This window comes from Dendrobates tinctorius, unplaced genomic scaffold (genome assembly GCF_039654945.1).
Source record: "Dendrobates tinctorius isolate UK_male_01 unplaced genomic scaffold, ASM3965494v1 ptg000035l, whole genome shotgun sequence".
Classification (NCBI taxonomy): Eukaryota; Metazoa; Chordata; class Amphibia; order Anura; family Dendrobatidae; genus Dendrobates; species Dendrobates tinctorius.
The window spans coordinates 45,868,936-45,888,062 of NW_027361703.1; the positions used below are offsets into that span (position 1 = coordinate 45,868,936).

Sequence of the window (19,127 nt, forward strand, 5' to 3'; positions counted from 1 at the left end):
CGTGACAGACAACATCTGCAAGGAGTTTGTATGTTCTCCCCGTGTTTGCGTGGGTTTCCTCCGGGTACTCCAGTTTCCTCCCACATTCAAAAGACATACTGATAGGGAATTTAGATTGTGAGCCCCATCGGGGACAGTGATGAAAATGTGTGCAAACTGTAAAGTGCTGCGGAATATGTTAGCGCTATATAAAAATAAAGATTATTATTATTATCTCTGAGATCTCAGCTACCGGGGTAGCCGAGACCCCGTAGAAAATGATTCAGGTCAGTTTTTACTATCCCCGGTCACGTTATCACCATTATTCACCGAATAATGGTGATCACAAAAAAAGTCAGATCTATAATTCAGTCTCTCTCCTCTAATATGATCTAGTATTGTGAGGAAAGAGGGAGACACAAGCGCAATATAGGGTCTTATCCCACAAATAAAGTAAGCGGTTTGACAAAAAACTGCTCACCTGGTAGCAGGTATTCAAAGCATGTATAGATAAGGGCTGCTGCAGATCCACAAGTCGGTCACCGACTAACTGAAACAGAGCTCTGCAAAGGAATACGTGGATTTCGTCCGCGCTGCCCAAATGATGAAATTCCAGAAGGTTAATAAAGTTTGACAGTGGTTTATTCTACGCGTTTCAAGGTTTTTTGCAACCTCTTCTTCAGGAAATACCACCTATTATTTCCTGAAGAAGAGGTTGCAAAAAACCTTGAAACGCGTAGAATAAAGCACTGTCAAACTTTATTAACCTTCTGGAATTTCATCATTTGGGCAGCGCGGATGAAATCCACGTATTCCTTTGCAGAGCTCGCTAATATGATCTAGCATACCAGAGGAGAGAGAAATGGGGTCCCCCAAGCCCACCCGGTACCTCTGCCATCCGCAGACTCTCCTCCGTCCTCCGGCCCTCCACGCCATTTCTGGAAGAAAATGGAGGGTGTATACGCAGTGTGCCCATCAAAATCTGCCAGGCAGTACCTGGCAACAAAAGTAAATTTTATCTGTTGGTTCATTTTGATCATTGTGATAGGGTCTATCACAGTGATCAACATAAAAAAAAGTAAATCAAACCCCCCTTTGTCACCCCCTTAGTTAGATAAAAATAACAAAAACAAATTTATACTTTTTTTCCATTCTTTATAGTTATGGTTAGGATTGTGGCTAGAGTAGGGCTAGGGTTGGGGTTAGGGTTGTGTTAGTTTTAGGGTTGTGTTAGGGTTAGGGTTATGTTAGAGTTAGGGTTGAGGTTAGGGTTGTGTTGGGGTTAGGGTTGTATTAGGATTAGGGTTAGGGTTGTGTTAGGATTAGGGTTAGTGTTGTGTTAGGATTAGGGTTAAGGTTGTGTTAGGATTAGGGTTAGCGTTGTGTTAGGGTAAGGGTTGTGTTAGGGTTAAGGTTGGGGCTAGGGATATGGTTGTGGTTTGGGTTAGGGTTGTGGTTAGGGCTGTGTTATGGTTGGAGTTAGAATTGGCGGGTTTCCACTGTTAAGGCACATCAGGAGGTCTCCAAATGCGATATGGTGCCCTCCATCGATTCCAGACAATTTTGCGCTCAAAAAGTCAAACAGCGCTTCCTCTCTTCTGAGCCCTGCCAAGCGCCCAAACAGTAGCTTTCCTTCACATCGGCATACTCAGGAGAAATTGTGCAACAAATTTTGTGGTCCATTTTCACCCTTGTGAAAATAAAAAAATTAGGTCTAAAGTAATTTTGTTCTGAAAAAAGTTAAACAATAATTTCTTCCTTCCACATTGCTTTTGTTTTTTTGTAGTATAAATGTAATTACTTTTTCTTCACTTCCCAATAGAATACATTTCTGTGACACACCCCTGGTGTCACTATGAATGATCACTGCATCCCTACATAAATTCATTGAAATGTTTAGTTTGTAAAATGAGGTCACTTATGGGAGGATTCTAATGTTCTGGCACCTCAGGGGCTCACCCAGTGATTCTTGGCACCCGCAAACCAGTAAAATCTGCACTATGATATGGCCCTTCCTCCCTTCTGAGCATTCTGTTCCTGAAAAGTAGTTGACGATTACATGTATGGCATTTGCGCAATCAGGAGAAATTGCACAACAATCTGAGAATTCCATTTTTTTCTTTTAGCTCTTAAAAAATTTAAAAATTTGGGGCTAAAGCTAAATTTTAGAGGTAAAATTGTAATTACTCTTTCTTCATAAACTTCTGTGAAGTGCATTGGGGTTCAACGTGCTCACCACACATTGGCTTAATCAGGAGAAATTGCACAACACATTTTGCTATCCATTTTCTCCTGTTACTCTTGTGAAAATAAAAAAATTGGGGGCTAAAGGAACATGTTTGTGGGAAAAGTGTTATTTTTTATTTTCACGGCTCTACGTTATAAACTTCTGTGAAGCACCTGGAGGTTCAATATGCTCACCACACATCTAGATACATTTTTTGAGGGGTCTAGTTTCCAAAATGGGGTCACTTGTGGGGTGTTTCCACTTTTTAGGCTCATCAGGAACCCTGCAAAACAACACAGCATCCACTAATAATTCCAGCCAATTTTGCGCTCCAAAAGTCAAATGGCAATCTTTCCCTTCCGAGCCCTGCAGTATGCCCAAACAGTTATATTCCACTATGGGGTATCTTTGTACTTAGCAGAAAATGCAAAACACATTTTGGGGTCCAATTTTTCCTGTTGCCCTTGTGAAAATAAAAACATTGGGGCTAAAAAAACATTTTTGTGGGAAAATGTGATTTTTTTTATCTTAATGGCTGTACGTGTACGTTATAAACTTCTTTGAAGAATCTAGGGGTTTCCAGGTGCTTATCACACATCTAAATAAGTTTCATGAGGGGTCTAGTTTCCAAAATGGTAACCACAACAAATTTTAAGGTTCATTTTCTTCTTTTCTCTTGTGAAAATAAAAAAATTGGGGGCTAAATTAAGTTTTTGTGAAAAAAGTAAAATGTTCATTGTTTCCTTCCATATTTCATTAATTCCTGTGAAGCACCTGAAAGATTAATAAACCTTGATGAATTCAGTTTTTAATGGTGTCATTTTTGGGTGTTTTCTGTCATATATGCCCCCCATAGACACTTCAAATGGTATGTGATTCCTAAAAAAATGATTTTGTAAATTTTTTTGTAAAAATTAGAAATTGCTGATTAACTTTTAACTCTTCTAACGTCCTAACAAAAAAAGTTTCAAAAATTGTGCCGATGTAGACATGTGGTAAAAGTTATTTCTTAACTATTTTGTGTGACATAACTCTCTGGTTAAGGGCATAAGAATTAAAAGTATAAAAATTGTGACATTTTTAATATTTTCACCAAATTGGTGATATTTTCACAAATAAACGCAAGTTATATAGAACAATATCAAGAAGTGCAATATGTTATGATAAGACCATCTCCGAATCACTGGGATCCGTTTAAGCATTCCAGAGCTATTATCTCTTAGGTTAAGTACACACTAGGCATTTTTGCAGCGTTATTTTGATGCTTTCTTTGTTATGCAAATTTTCTGCTGCATTTTACAGTACATCAACAGTTACATGTTTTTTTGCACAATGGAATATGTCACTTCTTCCAGCGCTTTCCACCCATTGTAATCAGGTGTCAGGTTTTTTCCTGCGTTTTTTGTGCCAAAACCTGATTTTATAGAGTGGTACTTTTTTTTCAACACTAAACTTTATCGGCATGAAAAAGAGACAAATCTAGCTTGCCAAACCGCAGCAAAAAATGCAAGAAAAAACAAGGAAAACATGCTATTATTCTGCAGCTTCTTGCCTGACAAAAAAATCAGGTTTTGCTGCAGAAAAATACTCTGAAAAATGCCGAGTGTGAACTTACCCTTAAAGTGACACTGGTCAGATTTAAAAAAGGCTCCTTCACTAACATACAAAGTGGCTCAGTCTTGAAGGGGTTAATCCACGTGGATTTATGTGTAGTGGACATACCTTATCTTTGTTTTTTTTGACACATGTTGATTGGCAATTTTTCTGATATCTTTAGCAGTATTGATTTTTGCTGATATATAGGTGTTTATATAAATACATACATTATCTGTCTATTTTATATATTTGTATATATATTCCTCAACATTGAAATGTCAATACCAAGAAAAAATGTTGTGGAATTATGAAAATCACAGGATCAATAAACATGTTAATGACATGCAAATGATGAAAAGAATGGAAACAAACATTTCCAAACATCTCTCTTTATTTAGTATTGAGCATGAGCACTATGTGCAGAAATACATGAACTTCCCTTGTGAAGGCTTCTTCATCATTGTATTGACCACGTGTTTTCCAGACCAGTGTCTGCCTATAACCGCATCAAAGACAAAAGCAGGACTCATCGCTAAAGAGAGACCTCCATTCCAGACTCCACTGCCGTTTTGCTCTACACCATGATAGCCTTAGAGAGTGGTAGTGTGAGGTCAATAAAGACTTTCATGAATTAAAGTCACACTGATCCTACTCCTGGGATTATGGTATGGTAAGGGGTAGCATAATAGTACGGTAGTCAGGCCCCTTAAGTTTTCATTCCATGTACACTAACATCTCAGTGTAACATTGATTTGGTTGTCGAATGTACTGCCATACTGAATGCAGTTGGTATGCAAATCATCAAGATCCGCTGACGGCAGCTTCATTAGAATTTGCTGAACATTGATATCCCAGATGTGCTTAATGGGAGACAAGTCCAGAGGTGCTGCAGGCCATACAGTCTACTCACAAGGAACATGCAGCCTGATGTCACGTTCAAAAATGGCTCATTGGACACTTTGTCTGAAGAATGTTTGGTCATGGAGTAACGCTAACAGCACGCCAAGGCGTCCATGAGTGACGCATACTCAATGCTGAATAATTCAAGATGTTTGAAAAATTTTGTTTACATTTTAAAAATAGAGAATATTATGACAGCATGCTAAAATACATTGACACCATTTTATTACATAAGTGCATTCATTTTTTTTCTAGAAGTACTACATATTTTCTGGGGGTGTGGCTTGAGCTCTGCCCATGTGAGCAGCAAGAGCTTAGGGCTCCTGCATGGACCCACACAAAAGTGACTAAAAGCTTACTAGAGGAATTTTATTTTTGGCCATAACTCGTTGGATTACCTCCCTGAAACTGGACTGAGCATTTTGACTTCTGGATCCCTCATTTTGGGTGAGGGAAGCCCATTTTATGAATATTTTACACTTTGTGACTGGGAACAAAGAGGAGGCGGAGGGATCTCTTGCTCTCTTTGTTATACCTTTGTCCTGGCCTGGGAGCCTGCTATAGGATCCAATATCTGAAGGACACTATAGAAATACCCCTGGATTGCTGAGAAATGGCCTGTGATTGATTTGGTGCCAGTACTGCTGTTGGGAGGTGAGGCACACAGAAGATTTGCTGGAAGAAGCTGATGGTGCAGAGTGGGACATTGTGGAGCTTCTATCAGCCCTTTGAGGGAGGAGATCCCGGCTGCTTTCTCTGCCCTGTACTGCTGCACTATTTTATTGGTGCTCCTGGTCTAACCAGGTGCTGTGAAGATTCCTGCACTGTTGATGCTGTCCCTGCTTGCCCTCTGAGAGCTGTGGAGCCTGAGTCAGGACACAGAGGTGAGACACCTTGAAGCTGCTGCCTGTCTACTCCAGCAATCTGAAGCGTGTCTGGAGGAGCTTCCTTCAACTGCAGTTCCGGCCTGCCCTGTGCCTGGCTCACAGTCAGGTTACAAGTGCTGCCTGGGCAGAAGAGGGGAATCCCCAGTGACATAATTCCATCTCCTGCGCTGCTAGTTGGCTGTGGGAGAGCAACATAAGCTGCCTGAGTGATTGACATTGCTTCTATTTGATGTGCTGTGTTGTGCAGTGCATGAGAATTCTTCTTGTGCTATCCTGCCTGGGAGGAAGGACTGAAAGACTTTCCCTGCATACTGTATCCTGGGAGAAGTGTCTGGAAATAATTTTCCCCTGCTTCACAACTTACCATTGAATTTAGATTCCAAGACGTGTGTCAATCTGTCAAATAGATTTTCCTGTTGAACCTGTTTTTTGAGGCTTGCTTTATAATTCTAGCATACTTTCTTTTACAAAACCTGCTGAATTGATAGGTGGAGATCTGTCTTTCTCCTGTTGCCTTCACAATTAATGCTGCAAGTCCAATACCTTATTTGCTGGGCTACAACACACTGATTTATTACTTGCTAAGTGAACAATTCTTTTCACAGGTGTAAGATTGCTGTAACCATAGACAGGTTGTGCAGTTTGCCATTTATATTAATCTATATATCTTCTCCTTTTCATAGGCGTTGTTACATTTTGCTTACACGTAGATTTTATTCACCAGTATCTATTACATTTTACTAAACATAAGTCATGTCTTCAGAGAGAAAACCAAACTACAAATCACAAAGAGATAGGCCCTCATCCCGATATAATTCAAAATCACGGGGGGGATGTAACTAACTTAGTTAGCCCATTTAAGTCGAGGTCCCCTTTAAAGAAGGACCACCAACTCAAAGGTGACACTGCTATAAAATCCCTTTCTACAACCTATGGCAATGTTGTGAAAGGGTGAGCCGTCTCCAAAGTTGCTCTGCCCTCCTCTCAGTCAGCTAGCAGTACCAGGAGAAAAACCTCAAGCATAGCCTCTGGGGAAACCCCCAATGTGACTGAAGAAATGGACACCTCAAAGTCAGCTAAGAGGGCGGGCCCAGATAGTCAAGCTGATAAGACCCATTTGACTGCAGAGGACTCGGACTGTTCATCTGACTGATATTCTCCCAATGATAGTCCGAGAAGGCAAAAAGCTAAGAGAATACACACAGAGTATCCTCTTCCAACTGTAATTCCGCCCCTATGATAAATTTTGAGGAGTTTATGGGCTCCTCCAAGCAAATTACGGAGGTTTTTATGGCGAATCTCTTCAAAGCCTTTAATGACTCTCTGAGACTAGGCTTTGAAGCACAGAACAAAACTTTGCAAGAAACATGCAATGCCATGAATAAGAGATTTGAAAAAATAGAGGAAAGGATGGAGGTAATGGAGAAGGATTCAAATTTTCTCTCCAAGCAAAATTTGTTGCTTCAGGCAGAAATAATTACTTTAAAATCAAAGATGGCAGATTTGGAGGACCACAGTAGGCGGAACAACTTGAAGATTAGGGGAATTCCAGAAAGTGTATCTCAGAGTGACCTTTCAGGATATGCAAAAAATATGTTCAAGAAGGCCATTCCATCACTTTCAGATCTAGATCTTACCATTGATCGGATACATCGTCTTCCTCGCCCTAAGGGTTTACCTCAAAATAAACCTAGAGACGCTATCATGCGCATCCACTTTTTTGAAACCAAAGAGAAAATAGTGCAAATCATTAGAGAGGAGGGTTCCTTCCCAGAACCTTACAGAGAAATCAAGATCTTCTCTGCCTTTTCAAGGGAGACGATGGAAGCTAGGAGATCCTTTATGGATATCACTGCTAAATTAAGAGATCTTGGAGTGCCTTATCGGTGGGGTTTCCCAACAAAATTGTTAATATGGTACATTAACAAAAACTATGTAATTAATACGGTTCAGGATGGTTCCAGGTTTTTAAAATTCCTTTTAAATGAACTATAGTTCAGAGACAGAGACTAAATATCTATTCTCTATCAAGGTATGTTTGCTTACATACACAACTAGTGGGATCCATGGAGGACCTCTGCCACAACTTGTACCTTTTACTCCCACAAATAGGTGAGACCCCTACTGTTGGGAGTCCGCCAGGAGGGCTCTTATAGTCCATTTTGATAGGTTTTGGGCCTTGTGAGGCCAACTATTCTTTTTTTTTTTTTTTTGGGTTTACATTTTCTACCGGTTATTTTTTCATTACTGTATTTAATGAAGATTTTATCATACAACGTTAGGGGCCTTAATAGCCCCAATAAAAGATATACCTTATTGAGAGAAATTACCAGTACACATGCTGATTTAGTTTGTTTGCAAGAGGTCAGGCTGGCGAAGGACAACCACCCGATTTTTAAACATAAAACCTTTCCTCACATGTTTAAAGCGCTCTCTCCATCAAAGAAAGCAGGAGTGATTACAGTGATCAGTAGCGCTGTCCAATTTCATTTTGTTGATGAGGTAGTGGACCCGTTGGGAAGATTCCACGTTCTCATCTGCACTTTAAATAACACGTCTTGCACAGTGGTGAACATCTACGCTCCAAAGAAAAATCAGGTCTCCTTTTTGAATAAGCTACTCAAAATAGTTGACAGGGTTAAGTCGGGAGACGTGATTTTTTTGGGGGACTTTAACATTGTTCCCGACAGTGAATTAGATTCATCTTCCAAGGATCGCCACAGAGCTCCTGTGCTGAAAAATTGGTTAAAACAGAACAAACTGTTTGACATTTTCAGATGTTTAAACACTTCCTCCAGAGAATACTCGCACTACTCAGACGTTCACGGCACAGCCTCTCATATTGACCTAATTCTTACGAATGTTTTCACATTGAGTAAATTCAAAAGTTTTACATTTCTAAGAAAGACACTGTCAGACCACTCACCGGTTCTGGCAGAGTTTTTATTAGGCCCTGTCTCTGAAAATACATATCTTTGGAAATGCATCCCAACTTTGTTTAAAATGCCGGAATATAGACAGGAGATTGAGAATTTGATAAATAATTATTTTAGGGAAAACACTTTTCCTGAGATAGACGCATTTACACTGTGGAATGCGCATAAAGCAGTTGTTAGGAGTGGCCTTATCCAGATTGCTTCCAGGCACAAGAAAAAGAATAGAGAAAATATCTTGAATCTACAGGCTCAAATTTATAATAAGGAGGAACCACAGTGCAGACTACCAACTCCATCTTCTGCGATTCAGGTGGAAATTATGAGACTCAGACAAAGACTGAGATCCGAAATTTTTCTTGAATACGATTCTATCATTAGGGCTTCCAAATTTAAGTCTTATACGTCTATTAATAAACCAACAAGATATATGATGACGAGACTTAAAAAGGAGAGAATCAACAGGAATCTATATAACCTTAAAGAAGACCCTAATACTCCTAATGTTGATTCAGGCTCTATCAATGCAATCTTATCTAGCATTAATCTCCCTAAAATTACCCCGGCAGATTTAGATTTTATTAATGGCTCTTTTGGCGAGAAGGAGATAGTCGACACCATACATAAACTCAAAATTCAAAAATCCCCAGGCCCTGATGGTTTTTCCAATGAATACTTTAGGTCATTTGCGGAAATTCTTTCTCCCCACTTGGTTTCGGTCTTTGGTGCTGCTTCCTCTCTGGGCTCGTTCCCGAAAGAAATGTTGGAAGCGACAATAATTATGATCCCAAAAGGGGGGCAGACCCGAGAGGATTCAGAGCTATAGGCCAATATCATTGATTAACAGTGACATAAAAATTTATTCCAAAATTTTAGCAGATCGACTAAAAGGTATTTTGCCATCTTTGCTTTTGGACGATCAGATCGGTTTTACGGAGGGGCGTCAGGCATCGGACGGAACAAGGGGAGCTTTCTGGTTCACAAGCGGTTTTTCTGACACTGGACGCCGAAAAAACTTTTGGTAGGTTGAACTGGGCCTATCTCAAGGCTGCTCTTGAGAAATTTGGTTTCGATCAGAGATTCCTGTCTACAATATTTGCATTATATTCGGCGCCCAGTGCAAGAATATACGCTAACAACTCCCTATCAGAGAAATTCTCCATCTCTAACGGAACAAGGCAGGGATGCCCCCTGTCATCTCTCTTGTTTGTCCTTGCTATTGAGCCTTTGGCCAAGAGAATAAGATCTAACTCTGATATAAAGGGATTTGCCACCTCACTTCGAGAATATAAACTTGGACTGTTTGGAGATGACCTGTTTCTGACGCTACTCGATCCTAATAAATCTATGGCTGCATTGTCCTTGGAACTGGAGCTCTTTACTAAGGCCTCCTACTTCAAAATTAACAATCACAAATCTAAATATCTGACTTTTAATATTAGCAGCATGGAGATTGAGGAACTAAAGAAACATTATGAGTTTACCTGGGAAGAAAGGGGGATAACATACTTGGGGATAACCATCTCAAACAATATATCGCATACTGTCAAAACCAACTTGAAAGATATTTTTGAGTCTCTCTCTCTCGCTGTTTCTTCTACGCTAAAATAGACCTCTTTTTGTTTGGAAGAATATTAACGGTTAAAACAACTATTTTGCTGAAGGTTCTTTACGTTTTTAGGGCTCTTCCTTTGATTATCCCTTATAAATTCATTGGCAAGATTCAGAACCTGATTAATTCATTTATCTGGGGTGGAAAAAAGCTAGAATCTCACTGGATTTGCTGTACAAAAATAAGAGCAATGGAGGTGCCGGCCTTCCAAATCTATTTGCATATTGCCAAGCATTGTTGGTTAAGCAAAGCTGGTTTTGGTTCAGCGGAAATAATCGGCCTGCCTGGCTTAACTTGGAAAACGAAGTGGGTAAACAGGTTACAGCAAGAGAACATTTTTTCAAGTTTATGTTCCACAATCCAAGGATGATTCCCTCCCATCCAATCTTCCACTCTATTGTACATGCCTGGAGAGCACTTTCAAAACCCACAAAATCCTTTAATAAGAAAACGCAGTTCGAGAAATTCCCCTTACATCTCCTAGCGTTAGTTTACAATATTCTTTTATCTGAGTCCTGGTTAAATTCAAACATCAAAAGAATTGGAAATCTCTTTGAGGGAGATGAATTTTTTAGTTTCAGTAGGATTAGGTCTCAATACAACTTGCCATCTTCTGAGTTCATACCCTTTATTATCTTAAAGGAGAGTGTGCAGAAATTCATGCACATTAAAACTATGAACCTGGAGATGTTGATCTCATTGCTAGGCAACACAAACAACAAAACTGCTGGGAGTCTGAGAAATAACTACAAATATTTTAATGGAGATGTGGTCAGCCCAAAAAACGTGTACATGAGGAGATGGGAGTCTGACTTGAATATAGTTATGGCGGATGAACAGTGGGACAGCGCTATTAGGTCAACTTACCGATCTGGTATCTCAATGGCGCTTCACGAGTCATATTTTAAGATCTTAACCAGGTGGTATCTCACTCCTATTAGATTAGCCCATATAAATAAGGAACATTCCCCTCTTTGTTGGAGAAACTGTGGACAACAAGGAAACTTGTTTCACTTATTTTGGGGTTGTACAAAGATCAAAGACCTCTGGAAGAAAGTGTCACTCCATATAAATTCTTTTTCCCAAAACTTTGAAGTCACACCCCAAAGAGCCTTACTATCTCTGGATTTGGAACTTGTTGACCCTTCAGTTAAATTTATCATTATTCATATCTTTTTAGTGGTCAAAAACGCAATAGCGTAGTGGTGGAAGAAAACAGACCCCCCTCTTTTCTCAGAAATTCTAGATAAGGTTCACCAGCATAGTTCCCTAGAAAAGAGGTTTGCTCTAATTAATGATGGTATGACTAGATACACTGTGAAATGGAAAATGTGGAATGCTAAATTTTGTAATACTTAGCTATTTTTTTTATATTGGTTTGAGTTTAGTAGCTTGGCTTCGTCTGCACGAACATTGCATGATGTCTTGTTATTCTATTTAATTGATTAGCTGTGTATTTGTAAGGTATTTTAACATGAACTTGAGTTCTGTAGTTTTTATTCCCTTCTCTTTCCATTCCCATCCCTTTCCCTTAGTGTTAATTCCCTTCCTCTCCCCTCCCTTTCAACCCTATATTATTACTAAAATTCAATAAAAATGTTTGAAAAGAAGTACTACATATTTTCTAAACATCTAAAATAAGATTTACTGACCTACATAGAAAGCATGACTTGAAAACATACTTTCAATAATGAATATACCTTCTATTTTGCCATACTATAACTATGTTCACACAGATTAGTTTGTGTGCCTATTGACTGGATTGAGTAATGCATTCTCAGATAGTTTTCAGGTAAACTTCCTTGTTTGATAAAAAATGAATCTACCCTTTATTGCTCCATACAAGCAATACCTTCCTTATCTTTAGAGCTGCGTTAAGAATTTGTATTCTACGGTTCCCATAGAATCTATGTGCCAATATTGTACTTCCATGCACCTTTGATTAAAATTGCTTAAGACCTATCCTATGCACATAAATCATTTGGGTGCAAAAATTACATAGTTAATGTATTTATTACTAGCATCAATACACATTGATTTTGGTGATGGGTTTTCCCACAGTATGGACAATTAGACTTTGATTTGTAGAGTAACATTTCCTTTTATTTTAGGTCATCTCAATGATCCTGTGAATTCCATTCTCCCTGAATCTCATCAGTGTACCTGATTGGAGTTTGTGACATTTCGTTTTTTGTACAAAGCTGTAAATAATAGATCTTAAAAAGTATAGTTAATATTTTAATAAATTCTTACAATAAAAATTTATTTTTTGTAATAGCATTTTATTTATAGCATTCTTTTACATAATAAAAACCTATAGACATAGTAATGCAGTATGTTTTTTATTTGTTCACATTAGTGATGAGCGTAAGTGCGTGTTACTGGAATTTGTCGAGGGTGCTCAGGTATGCACTGAGTATCGTGGGTGCTCTAGTGACATGTTCGAGTCCCTGCGGCTCCATATAGATTGTTAGATAGCCACAAAACATGCATGTATTGCATAACCTAAATATGTATGTCCAACAATGGGGTAAAGATTTGTTAGGACTGTGACTTAGTTGAAAGGTGTGACCTAAATGTGACACCATGCACCCTAAAGTTTCTCCTCAATTTTGGTAAGCTTGAATGAGACAATCTAAAGAAGCAGCTATTTTATCAAACCGTATAAACCACACTGATAAATTTGGCAAATTTTAAGAATAGTTTGTTGTTTTTAAAATATTAAACAGTATTGAAAAATTTATGATCCAGAGAGATTTAATAAAAATGCTGCGTTTTTTGCTGCATTTTCTATGCTTTTTTACAGTGTTTATTTTTCTCAAGAAACACTCAAGTCAGAAGTCAATATGTGAATATTAAATGAACCATAAACAATGATGCAAATCTACAAATAAAAAAATAAGTATTTTGGGGACTTTAATATACACTGCTCAAAAAATTAAAGGGAACACTTAAACAATAGAATATAACTCCAAGTAAATCAAACTCCTGTGAAATCAAACTGTCCACTTAGGAAGCAACACTGATTGACAATCAATTTCACATGCTGTTGTACAAATGGAATAGACAAAAGATGAAAATTATTGGCAATTATCAAGACACCCTCAATAAAGGAGTGGTTCTGCAGGTGGGGACCACAGACCACATCTCAGTACCATTGCTTTCTGGCTGATGCTTTGGTCAGTTTTGAACTTTGGTTGCGCTTTCACACTCATGGTATCATGAGACGGACTCTACAACCCACACAAGTGGCTCAGGTAGTGCAGCTCATCCAGGATGGCACATCAATGCAAAATGTGGCAAGAGGGTTTGCTGTGTCTGTCAATGTAGTGTCCAGAGGCTGGAGGTGCTACCAGGAGACAGGCCAGTACACCAGGAGATGTGGAGTGGGCCATAGGAGGGAAATTGTCATGATCCAGGTTGGATATGACAGAAAAAATACACAAGTAACCTTTCTTTTCTGTGAGCTGTTTTGCTCAAGGTTGGTTTTGCCCCAGGTGGCCATTAAGGGTTATTACACAGTGGTGTCTTTTTCTTAGTTTCCCCCCGGTAGCCATTAGGGTCATTGCACTTTGGTTACTTTAGTTTTGTGCACGTAATTATAAAACAGGTGTGATTGCTCTATAAAAGAGTGTCAGGTGTGATAATCCCTGTTGGTGATAGTCCTCAGTTACAAGCAAGTCTGGGTGAAGGATAGAGCTGAAGGAGAGTCCCAGGCAGCTCAGTGAGAGTCCTGGAGTGGCAGCTATGGTGTCAGCAAGGAGTTCTTGCATGGCTTGGTGGAGTGGCAGCTATGGTGTAGAGCTGCACTCATGATGCTGGACTCCTTTTCTGGAAAGCTAGACTCATATGCTGGACTCTATTTCTGGACAGCTGCATGCAGGTGGTGGACTCTGTTTGCTCCAAGGCTGCACTATGGTGTTGGACCCGGTCGGAGGAAAAGATGCATGCAGGTGGTGGGCTCTGTTGCTGGCAGCGTAAGCAACAGAGCAAAGCTAAGTGGTGTTTCCCTGTTTTGTCTCTTTTCCTTATGTGTGTTTTAGTGCAGTGGTGGGATTAGTTTCTGCACCAGCCATTACACTAGAAAGGGGTAGGTGGAGGGCGAGCTAGGGTTTAAAGGTATACTGAGTGGCACCCGGTGCAGAACCTGCCTAGGGAACGTTAGGAGTGTAGAGACACTGACTCAGGGGAGTGCAGGAGGTCTCCACTTCCCCGTTCCCTATCGCAGAGCCACCATTGTTATTGTTACCCAGGTTTTCCCTTTTATTGTTTAAATTCGCCTTACTGGAGGCGGGGTTTCCAGACATACGTGTATTTCCGAAATTCGCCTGTTGGAGGTGGCGTATCCAGCTGCACGCTTTATTATTTAAATTTGCCCAACTGGAGACGGTTTATCCAGGGTCACGCGTGTCATCTAAATCCGCCCTGCTGGAGGCGCGGTGTCCAGCCACATGTGACCGTGACATAAATAACCCAGCAGCAGGACCGCTACCTCCGCATTTGTGCAAGGAGGAACAGGAGGAGCACTGCCAGATCCCTGCAAAATGACCTCCAGCAGGCCACAAATGGGCATGTGTCTGCACAAACGGTTAGAAACCGACTCCATGAGGATGGTCTGAGTGCCTGACGTCCACAGATGAGGGTTGCGATCAGAGCTCAGGGTTACTGTTAGGGTTAGTGCTATAGTTAGGGTTAGTGATAGGCTAAAGTTAGGGTTACTATTAGCATTAGTGTTACTATTAGCGTTAGGGTTACTGTTAGGGTTTGGGTTACTGTTAGGCTAAAGTTAGGGTTACTGTTAGTTAGGGTTTTTTTTACTGGTAGGCTAAAGTTAGGGTTACTGTTAGGGTTATTATTACTTTTAGGGTTACTGTTAGGATTATTGTTACTGTTGGGGTTAGGGTTACTGATTGGCCAAAGTTAGGGTTAGGCTAAAATTAGGGTTATGGTTAGGCTAAAGTTAGGGTTATTGTTAGGCTAAAGTTAGGGTTATTATTAGGCTAAAGTTAGGGCTATTGCTATGCTAAAGTTAGGGTTATTGTTAGGCTAAAGTTAAGGATATTAGGCTAAACTTAGGGTTAGGCTAAAGTTAGGGTTGGGGCTAAAGTTAGGGTTAGGGTTGGGGATAAAGTTTGGGTTAGGATTGAGGCTAAAATTAGGGTTAGAGTTGCGGCTAGGGTTAGGGTTGGGATTAGGGTTAGGGGTGTGTTGGGGTTAGGGTTGTGGTTAGGGTTAAGGTTGAGATTAGGGTTAGGGGTGTGTTGGTGTTAGGGTTGTGGTTAGGGTTATGGTAAGAGTTGGGTTAGTGTTAGAGGTGTGCTGGGGTTAGGGTTGGAATTAGAATTGGGGGGTTTCCACTGTTTAGGCACATCAGGGGCTCTGCAAATGCAACATGACACCTGCAGACCATTTCATCAAAATCTGCATTCCAAAACGTCACTACCTCCCTTCTAAGCCCCACTGTGTGCCCAAACAGTAGTTTTCTCCCACATCTGGGGTACCAGCATGCGCAGGACAAAATGGGCAACATCTTTTGGGGTCCAATTTCTCCTGTTACCCTTGTGAAAATGAAAAAAATTGGGGGCTAAAAGATCATTTTTGTTATTTTCACGGCTCTACATTATAAACTTTAAGGAAACACTTGGTTGGTTCAATGTGCTCACCACACATCTAGATAAGTTCCTTGAGTGGTCTGGTTTCCAAAATGGTGTCACATGTGGGGGGTTTCCACTGTTTAGGCACATCAGGGGCTCTGCAAACGCAACATGGCGCCCCATCTCAATTCCAGCCAATTCAGCATTGAAAAAGTCAAACGGCGCTCTTTCCCTTCCAAGCTCTGCTGTGTGCCCAAATAGTGGTTTATCCCCACATATGGGGAATCGGCGTATTCACGAGAAATTGCAAAAAAAATTTTGCTGTTCATTTTCTCTTTTTAAACTTTTGAAAATGAAAACATTGGTTCTGAAGTAAAATGTTTGTGAAAAAAAGTTAAATGTTTATTTTTTCCTTCCACATTCCATTCATTTAGGTGAAGCACCTGAAGGGTTAATAAACTTCTTGAATGTGGTTTTGAGTACCTTGAGGGGTGCAGTTTTTAGAATGGTGTCACTTTTGGGTGTTTTCTGTCATATTGACCCCCAAACTCACTTCAAATGTGTGGTCGTCCCTAAAAAAATGGTTTTGTAAATTTAGTTGTAAAAATGAGAAATCGTTGGTCAACTTTTAACCCTTATAACTTCCTAACAAAAAAAATTTGTTTCCAAAATTGTGCAGATGTAAAGTAGACATATGGGAAATGTTATTTATTAACTATTTTGTGCAATATGACTCTCTGATTTAAGGGCATAACAATTAAAATCTTAAAAATTGAAAAATTTTCAAAATTGTCACCAAACTTCCATTTTTTTTAACAAATAAACGCAAGACATATCAAAGAAATTTTACCACTATCATGAAGTAGAGTATGTCACAAGAAAACAATGTCAGAATCACCGGGATTCGTTGAAGCATTCTAGCGTTATGACCAGGTCAGAATTGAAAAAATTGGTCTGGTCACGAAGGCAAAAACAGGCTCTGGTGCAAAAGGGCGAAAGGGAACCTGTCACCACTTTTTTGGCCTACCAGCTAAAAATATCATTTAATTGAGTGTCAGGTATGCATTCCACAACTAGTTCTGAAACCCTCTGACTCCCCATGTATCACTCATAAAAAGATTTTTTCTTTGTCCTGCACTGTATGTTAATCTATTCTGTCCAGTCCGATGGGTGTTGCCTCTGTTCCGTCACTCGCACTACTGATTTTTGGCTTTGCCCTTAGTTGGGCAAAGCATACTGTGCACGCGTGAGGTCACATTTCAATGAGCACGCGCCAAATCTATGCGATCTGCGATCTTCACAGCGAACAATGCATACAGCAAGCCGAGGAGGGGTGGAGTGACAGAACAGAGGCAACGCCCATTGGACCGGACCGAACAGATTAACATACAGTGCGGGACAAAAAAAAGGTTTTTATGAGTGATACATGGGGAGTCAGGGGGTTTCAGAACTAGATGTGGAACGCATAGCTGACTAGCTGACACTCAATTAAATAATATTTTTAGCTGATAGGCCAAAAATGTGGTGACAGGTTTCCTTTAAATAAAACAGCAAAAAAAGCTAACAGTTCCACTCTGTGTGACAGCAGTGTTAAGCATCACACAATGCACACAGTTAAGCAAATTGTCACGCCACCTGTCACATCGCTCTCACCTGGGAGTGGGACCTCGGGCCCGACGTCACCTCTTCCGGTGCCGCGGCTGCTCCATGGGTCCCGTTGGGTGCGCATGTGCCCTTCTCGTACTTAGTTCCATGTCTGCACAAGGTTCTTTGTGCGCACGCATGCTCTTCTTTGCTCTGCCTCCGGTCATGTCTTGTCCACCACCGAGTCACTCTTTAACCTCCATCAGAGTACTCTATCGGTAGGACAATATGCCATCCGTTTTCGCACCTTGTCCGTTGAACTCGGTTGGAAAAATGAGGCGCTCGTAGTGGCCTTTTGGCGTGGCCTGTCCAGTTGGAATAAAGAGGAACTGGCAAGTGGGGATACCCCACACCTCTTTAGAGGATCTGATCTCTCTAGCCACACTCATTGATCTGCGCATCCAAGATCGTACCTGTGAAGCGGCCAGAGAGAGAAGGTCTCCCCGTCTCCCTCCGACCACCCGCAGACCTCTCCACTCGCACCCCGTGCCTTCTACGATCCCCGTATCCGAGCCTATGGAGGTGGATCGTTTCAAGATGGCCAAACGGCATCGCAAGGAGAGGCATTCACTAGGTCTCTGCTTTTTCTGTGGGAGTCCCTCTCATTTCCTTCGCTCCTGTCCCAAGAAGCCGGGAAACTTCTCCACCTAGGATTGGTAGGAGAGGCCTCCCTAGGTATACGTGACACCTCTCCTCCCCTGGTCGTGTCTATTTTGCTGAATCTTGGTACCAAGCGTTATTCAGAGGAGGCCTTTTTAGATTCAGGCGCGGCTGGGAATTTTATCAGACTCCAGGAGGTTAAAGAATGCCGGATTCCTGTCAGATCCCTGGAGACTCCGCGGCTGATAGTTTCGGTCAACGGTAAACCCTTGCAGGAAACCGTTATCCAGGTCACCAAAGAGATTAAGATGCAGATTGGAGCCCTGCATTGAGAAAAGATCTCCTTCCTCGTCTTGTGGACTATGTCTCACATGCTTCTTCTTGGTCTCCCTTGGCTATGGAATCATGAGCCAACCCTGGACAGGCGGTCGGGCGATATACTCTGCTGGGGACCATCCTGCCAGATGAAGTGCCTGTTGCCCGTCCATCGGGTGAATTCTGCCTGTCCATCCTCGGCACCTACAGGTCTGCTATCGGCTTACTGGTCCTTTGTAGATGTCTTCGACAAAAAGGAGGCCGAGACTCCGCCTCTCCACCGGCCATACGATTATCCGATTGACCTCGTTCCTGGTTCTACTCATCCCAGGGGTAGAATATATCTGCTATCTCCTGCTGAAACCCAAGCCATGTCTGAGTATATCCAAGAGAACCTTGCCAGAGGTTTCATCCGTAGGTCCTCCTCACTCACAGGAGCGGGATTTTTCTTTGTCAAAAAGAAGGACGGCTCCCTCCATCCTTGCATAGACTACCGAGGACTGAATGATATCACGGTCAAGAACAAGTACCCACTGCCACTGATCCCGGAACACTGACTGGCTTAGAGGAGCTCGAATTTTCACCAATCTAGATCTTCGTGGAGCCTACAACTTGATCCGTATTCGTTCCGGTGATGAGTGGAAGACCACCTTTAACACCCGAGACGGTCACTATGAGTACTTGGTTACGCCCTTTGGCCTCTGCAACACCCCAGCGGTATTCCAGGAGATCGTGAATGACGTCTTTCGAGATATGCTGTACTCCTGTGTGGTAGTCTATTTGGACGACATCCTCGTTTTTTCTCCAGATCTTTCTGTTCACAGAAAGAACGTGCGCCAA

General features: G+C 41.1%; 1 protein-coding gene across 4 annotated transcripts in view; it reads left to right on the forward strand.

The window, feature by feature from the left end:
• The window catches only part of IL17REL (interleukin 17 receptor E like), a 245,695-nt gene extending 233,296 nt beyond the window's left edge, over positions 1–12,399 (forward strand). For all 4 annotated transcript variants that reach the window (XM_073573470.1, XM_073573472.1, XM_073573471.1 and 1 more), the window contains one exon: positions 12,246–12,399. In XM_073573470.1, the coding sequence (XP_073429571.1) occupies positions 12,246–12,301 (56 nt within the window). In that variant the 3' untranslated portion in view covers positions 12,302–12,399. The remainder of the gene's footprint in view (positions 1–12,245) is intronic.
• The last annotated feature ends 6,728 nt before the right edge of the window (positions 12,400–19,127 follow it).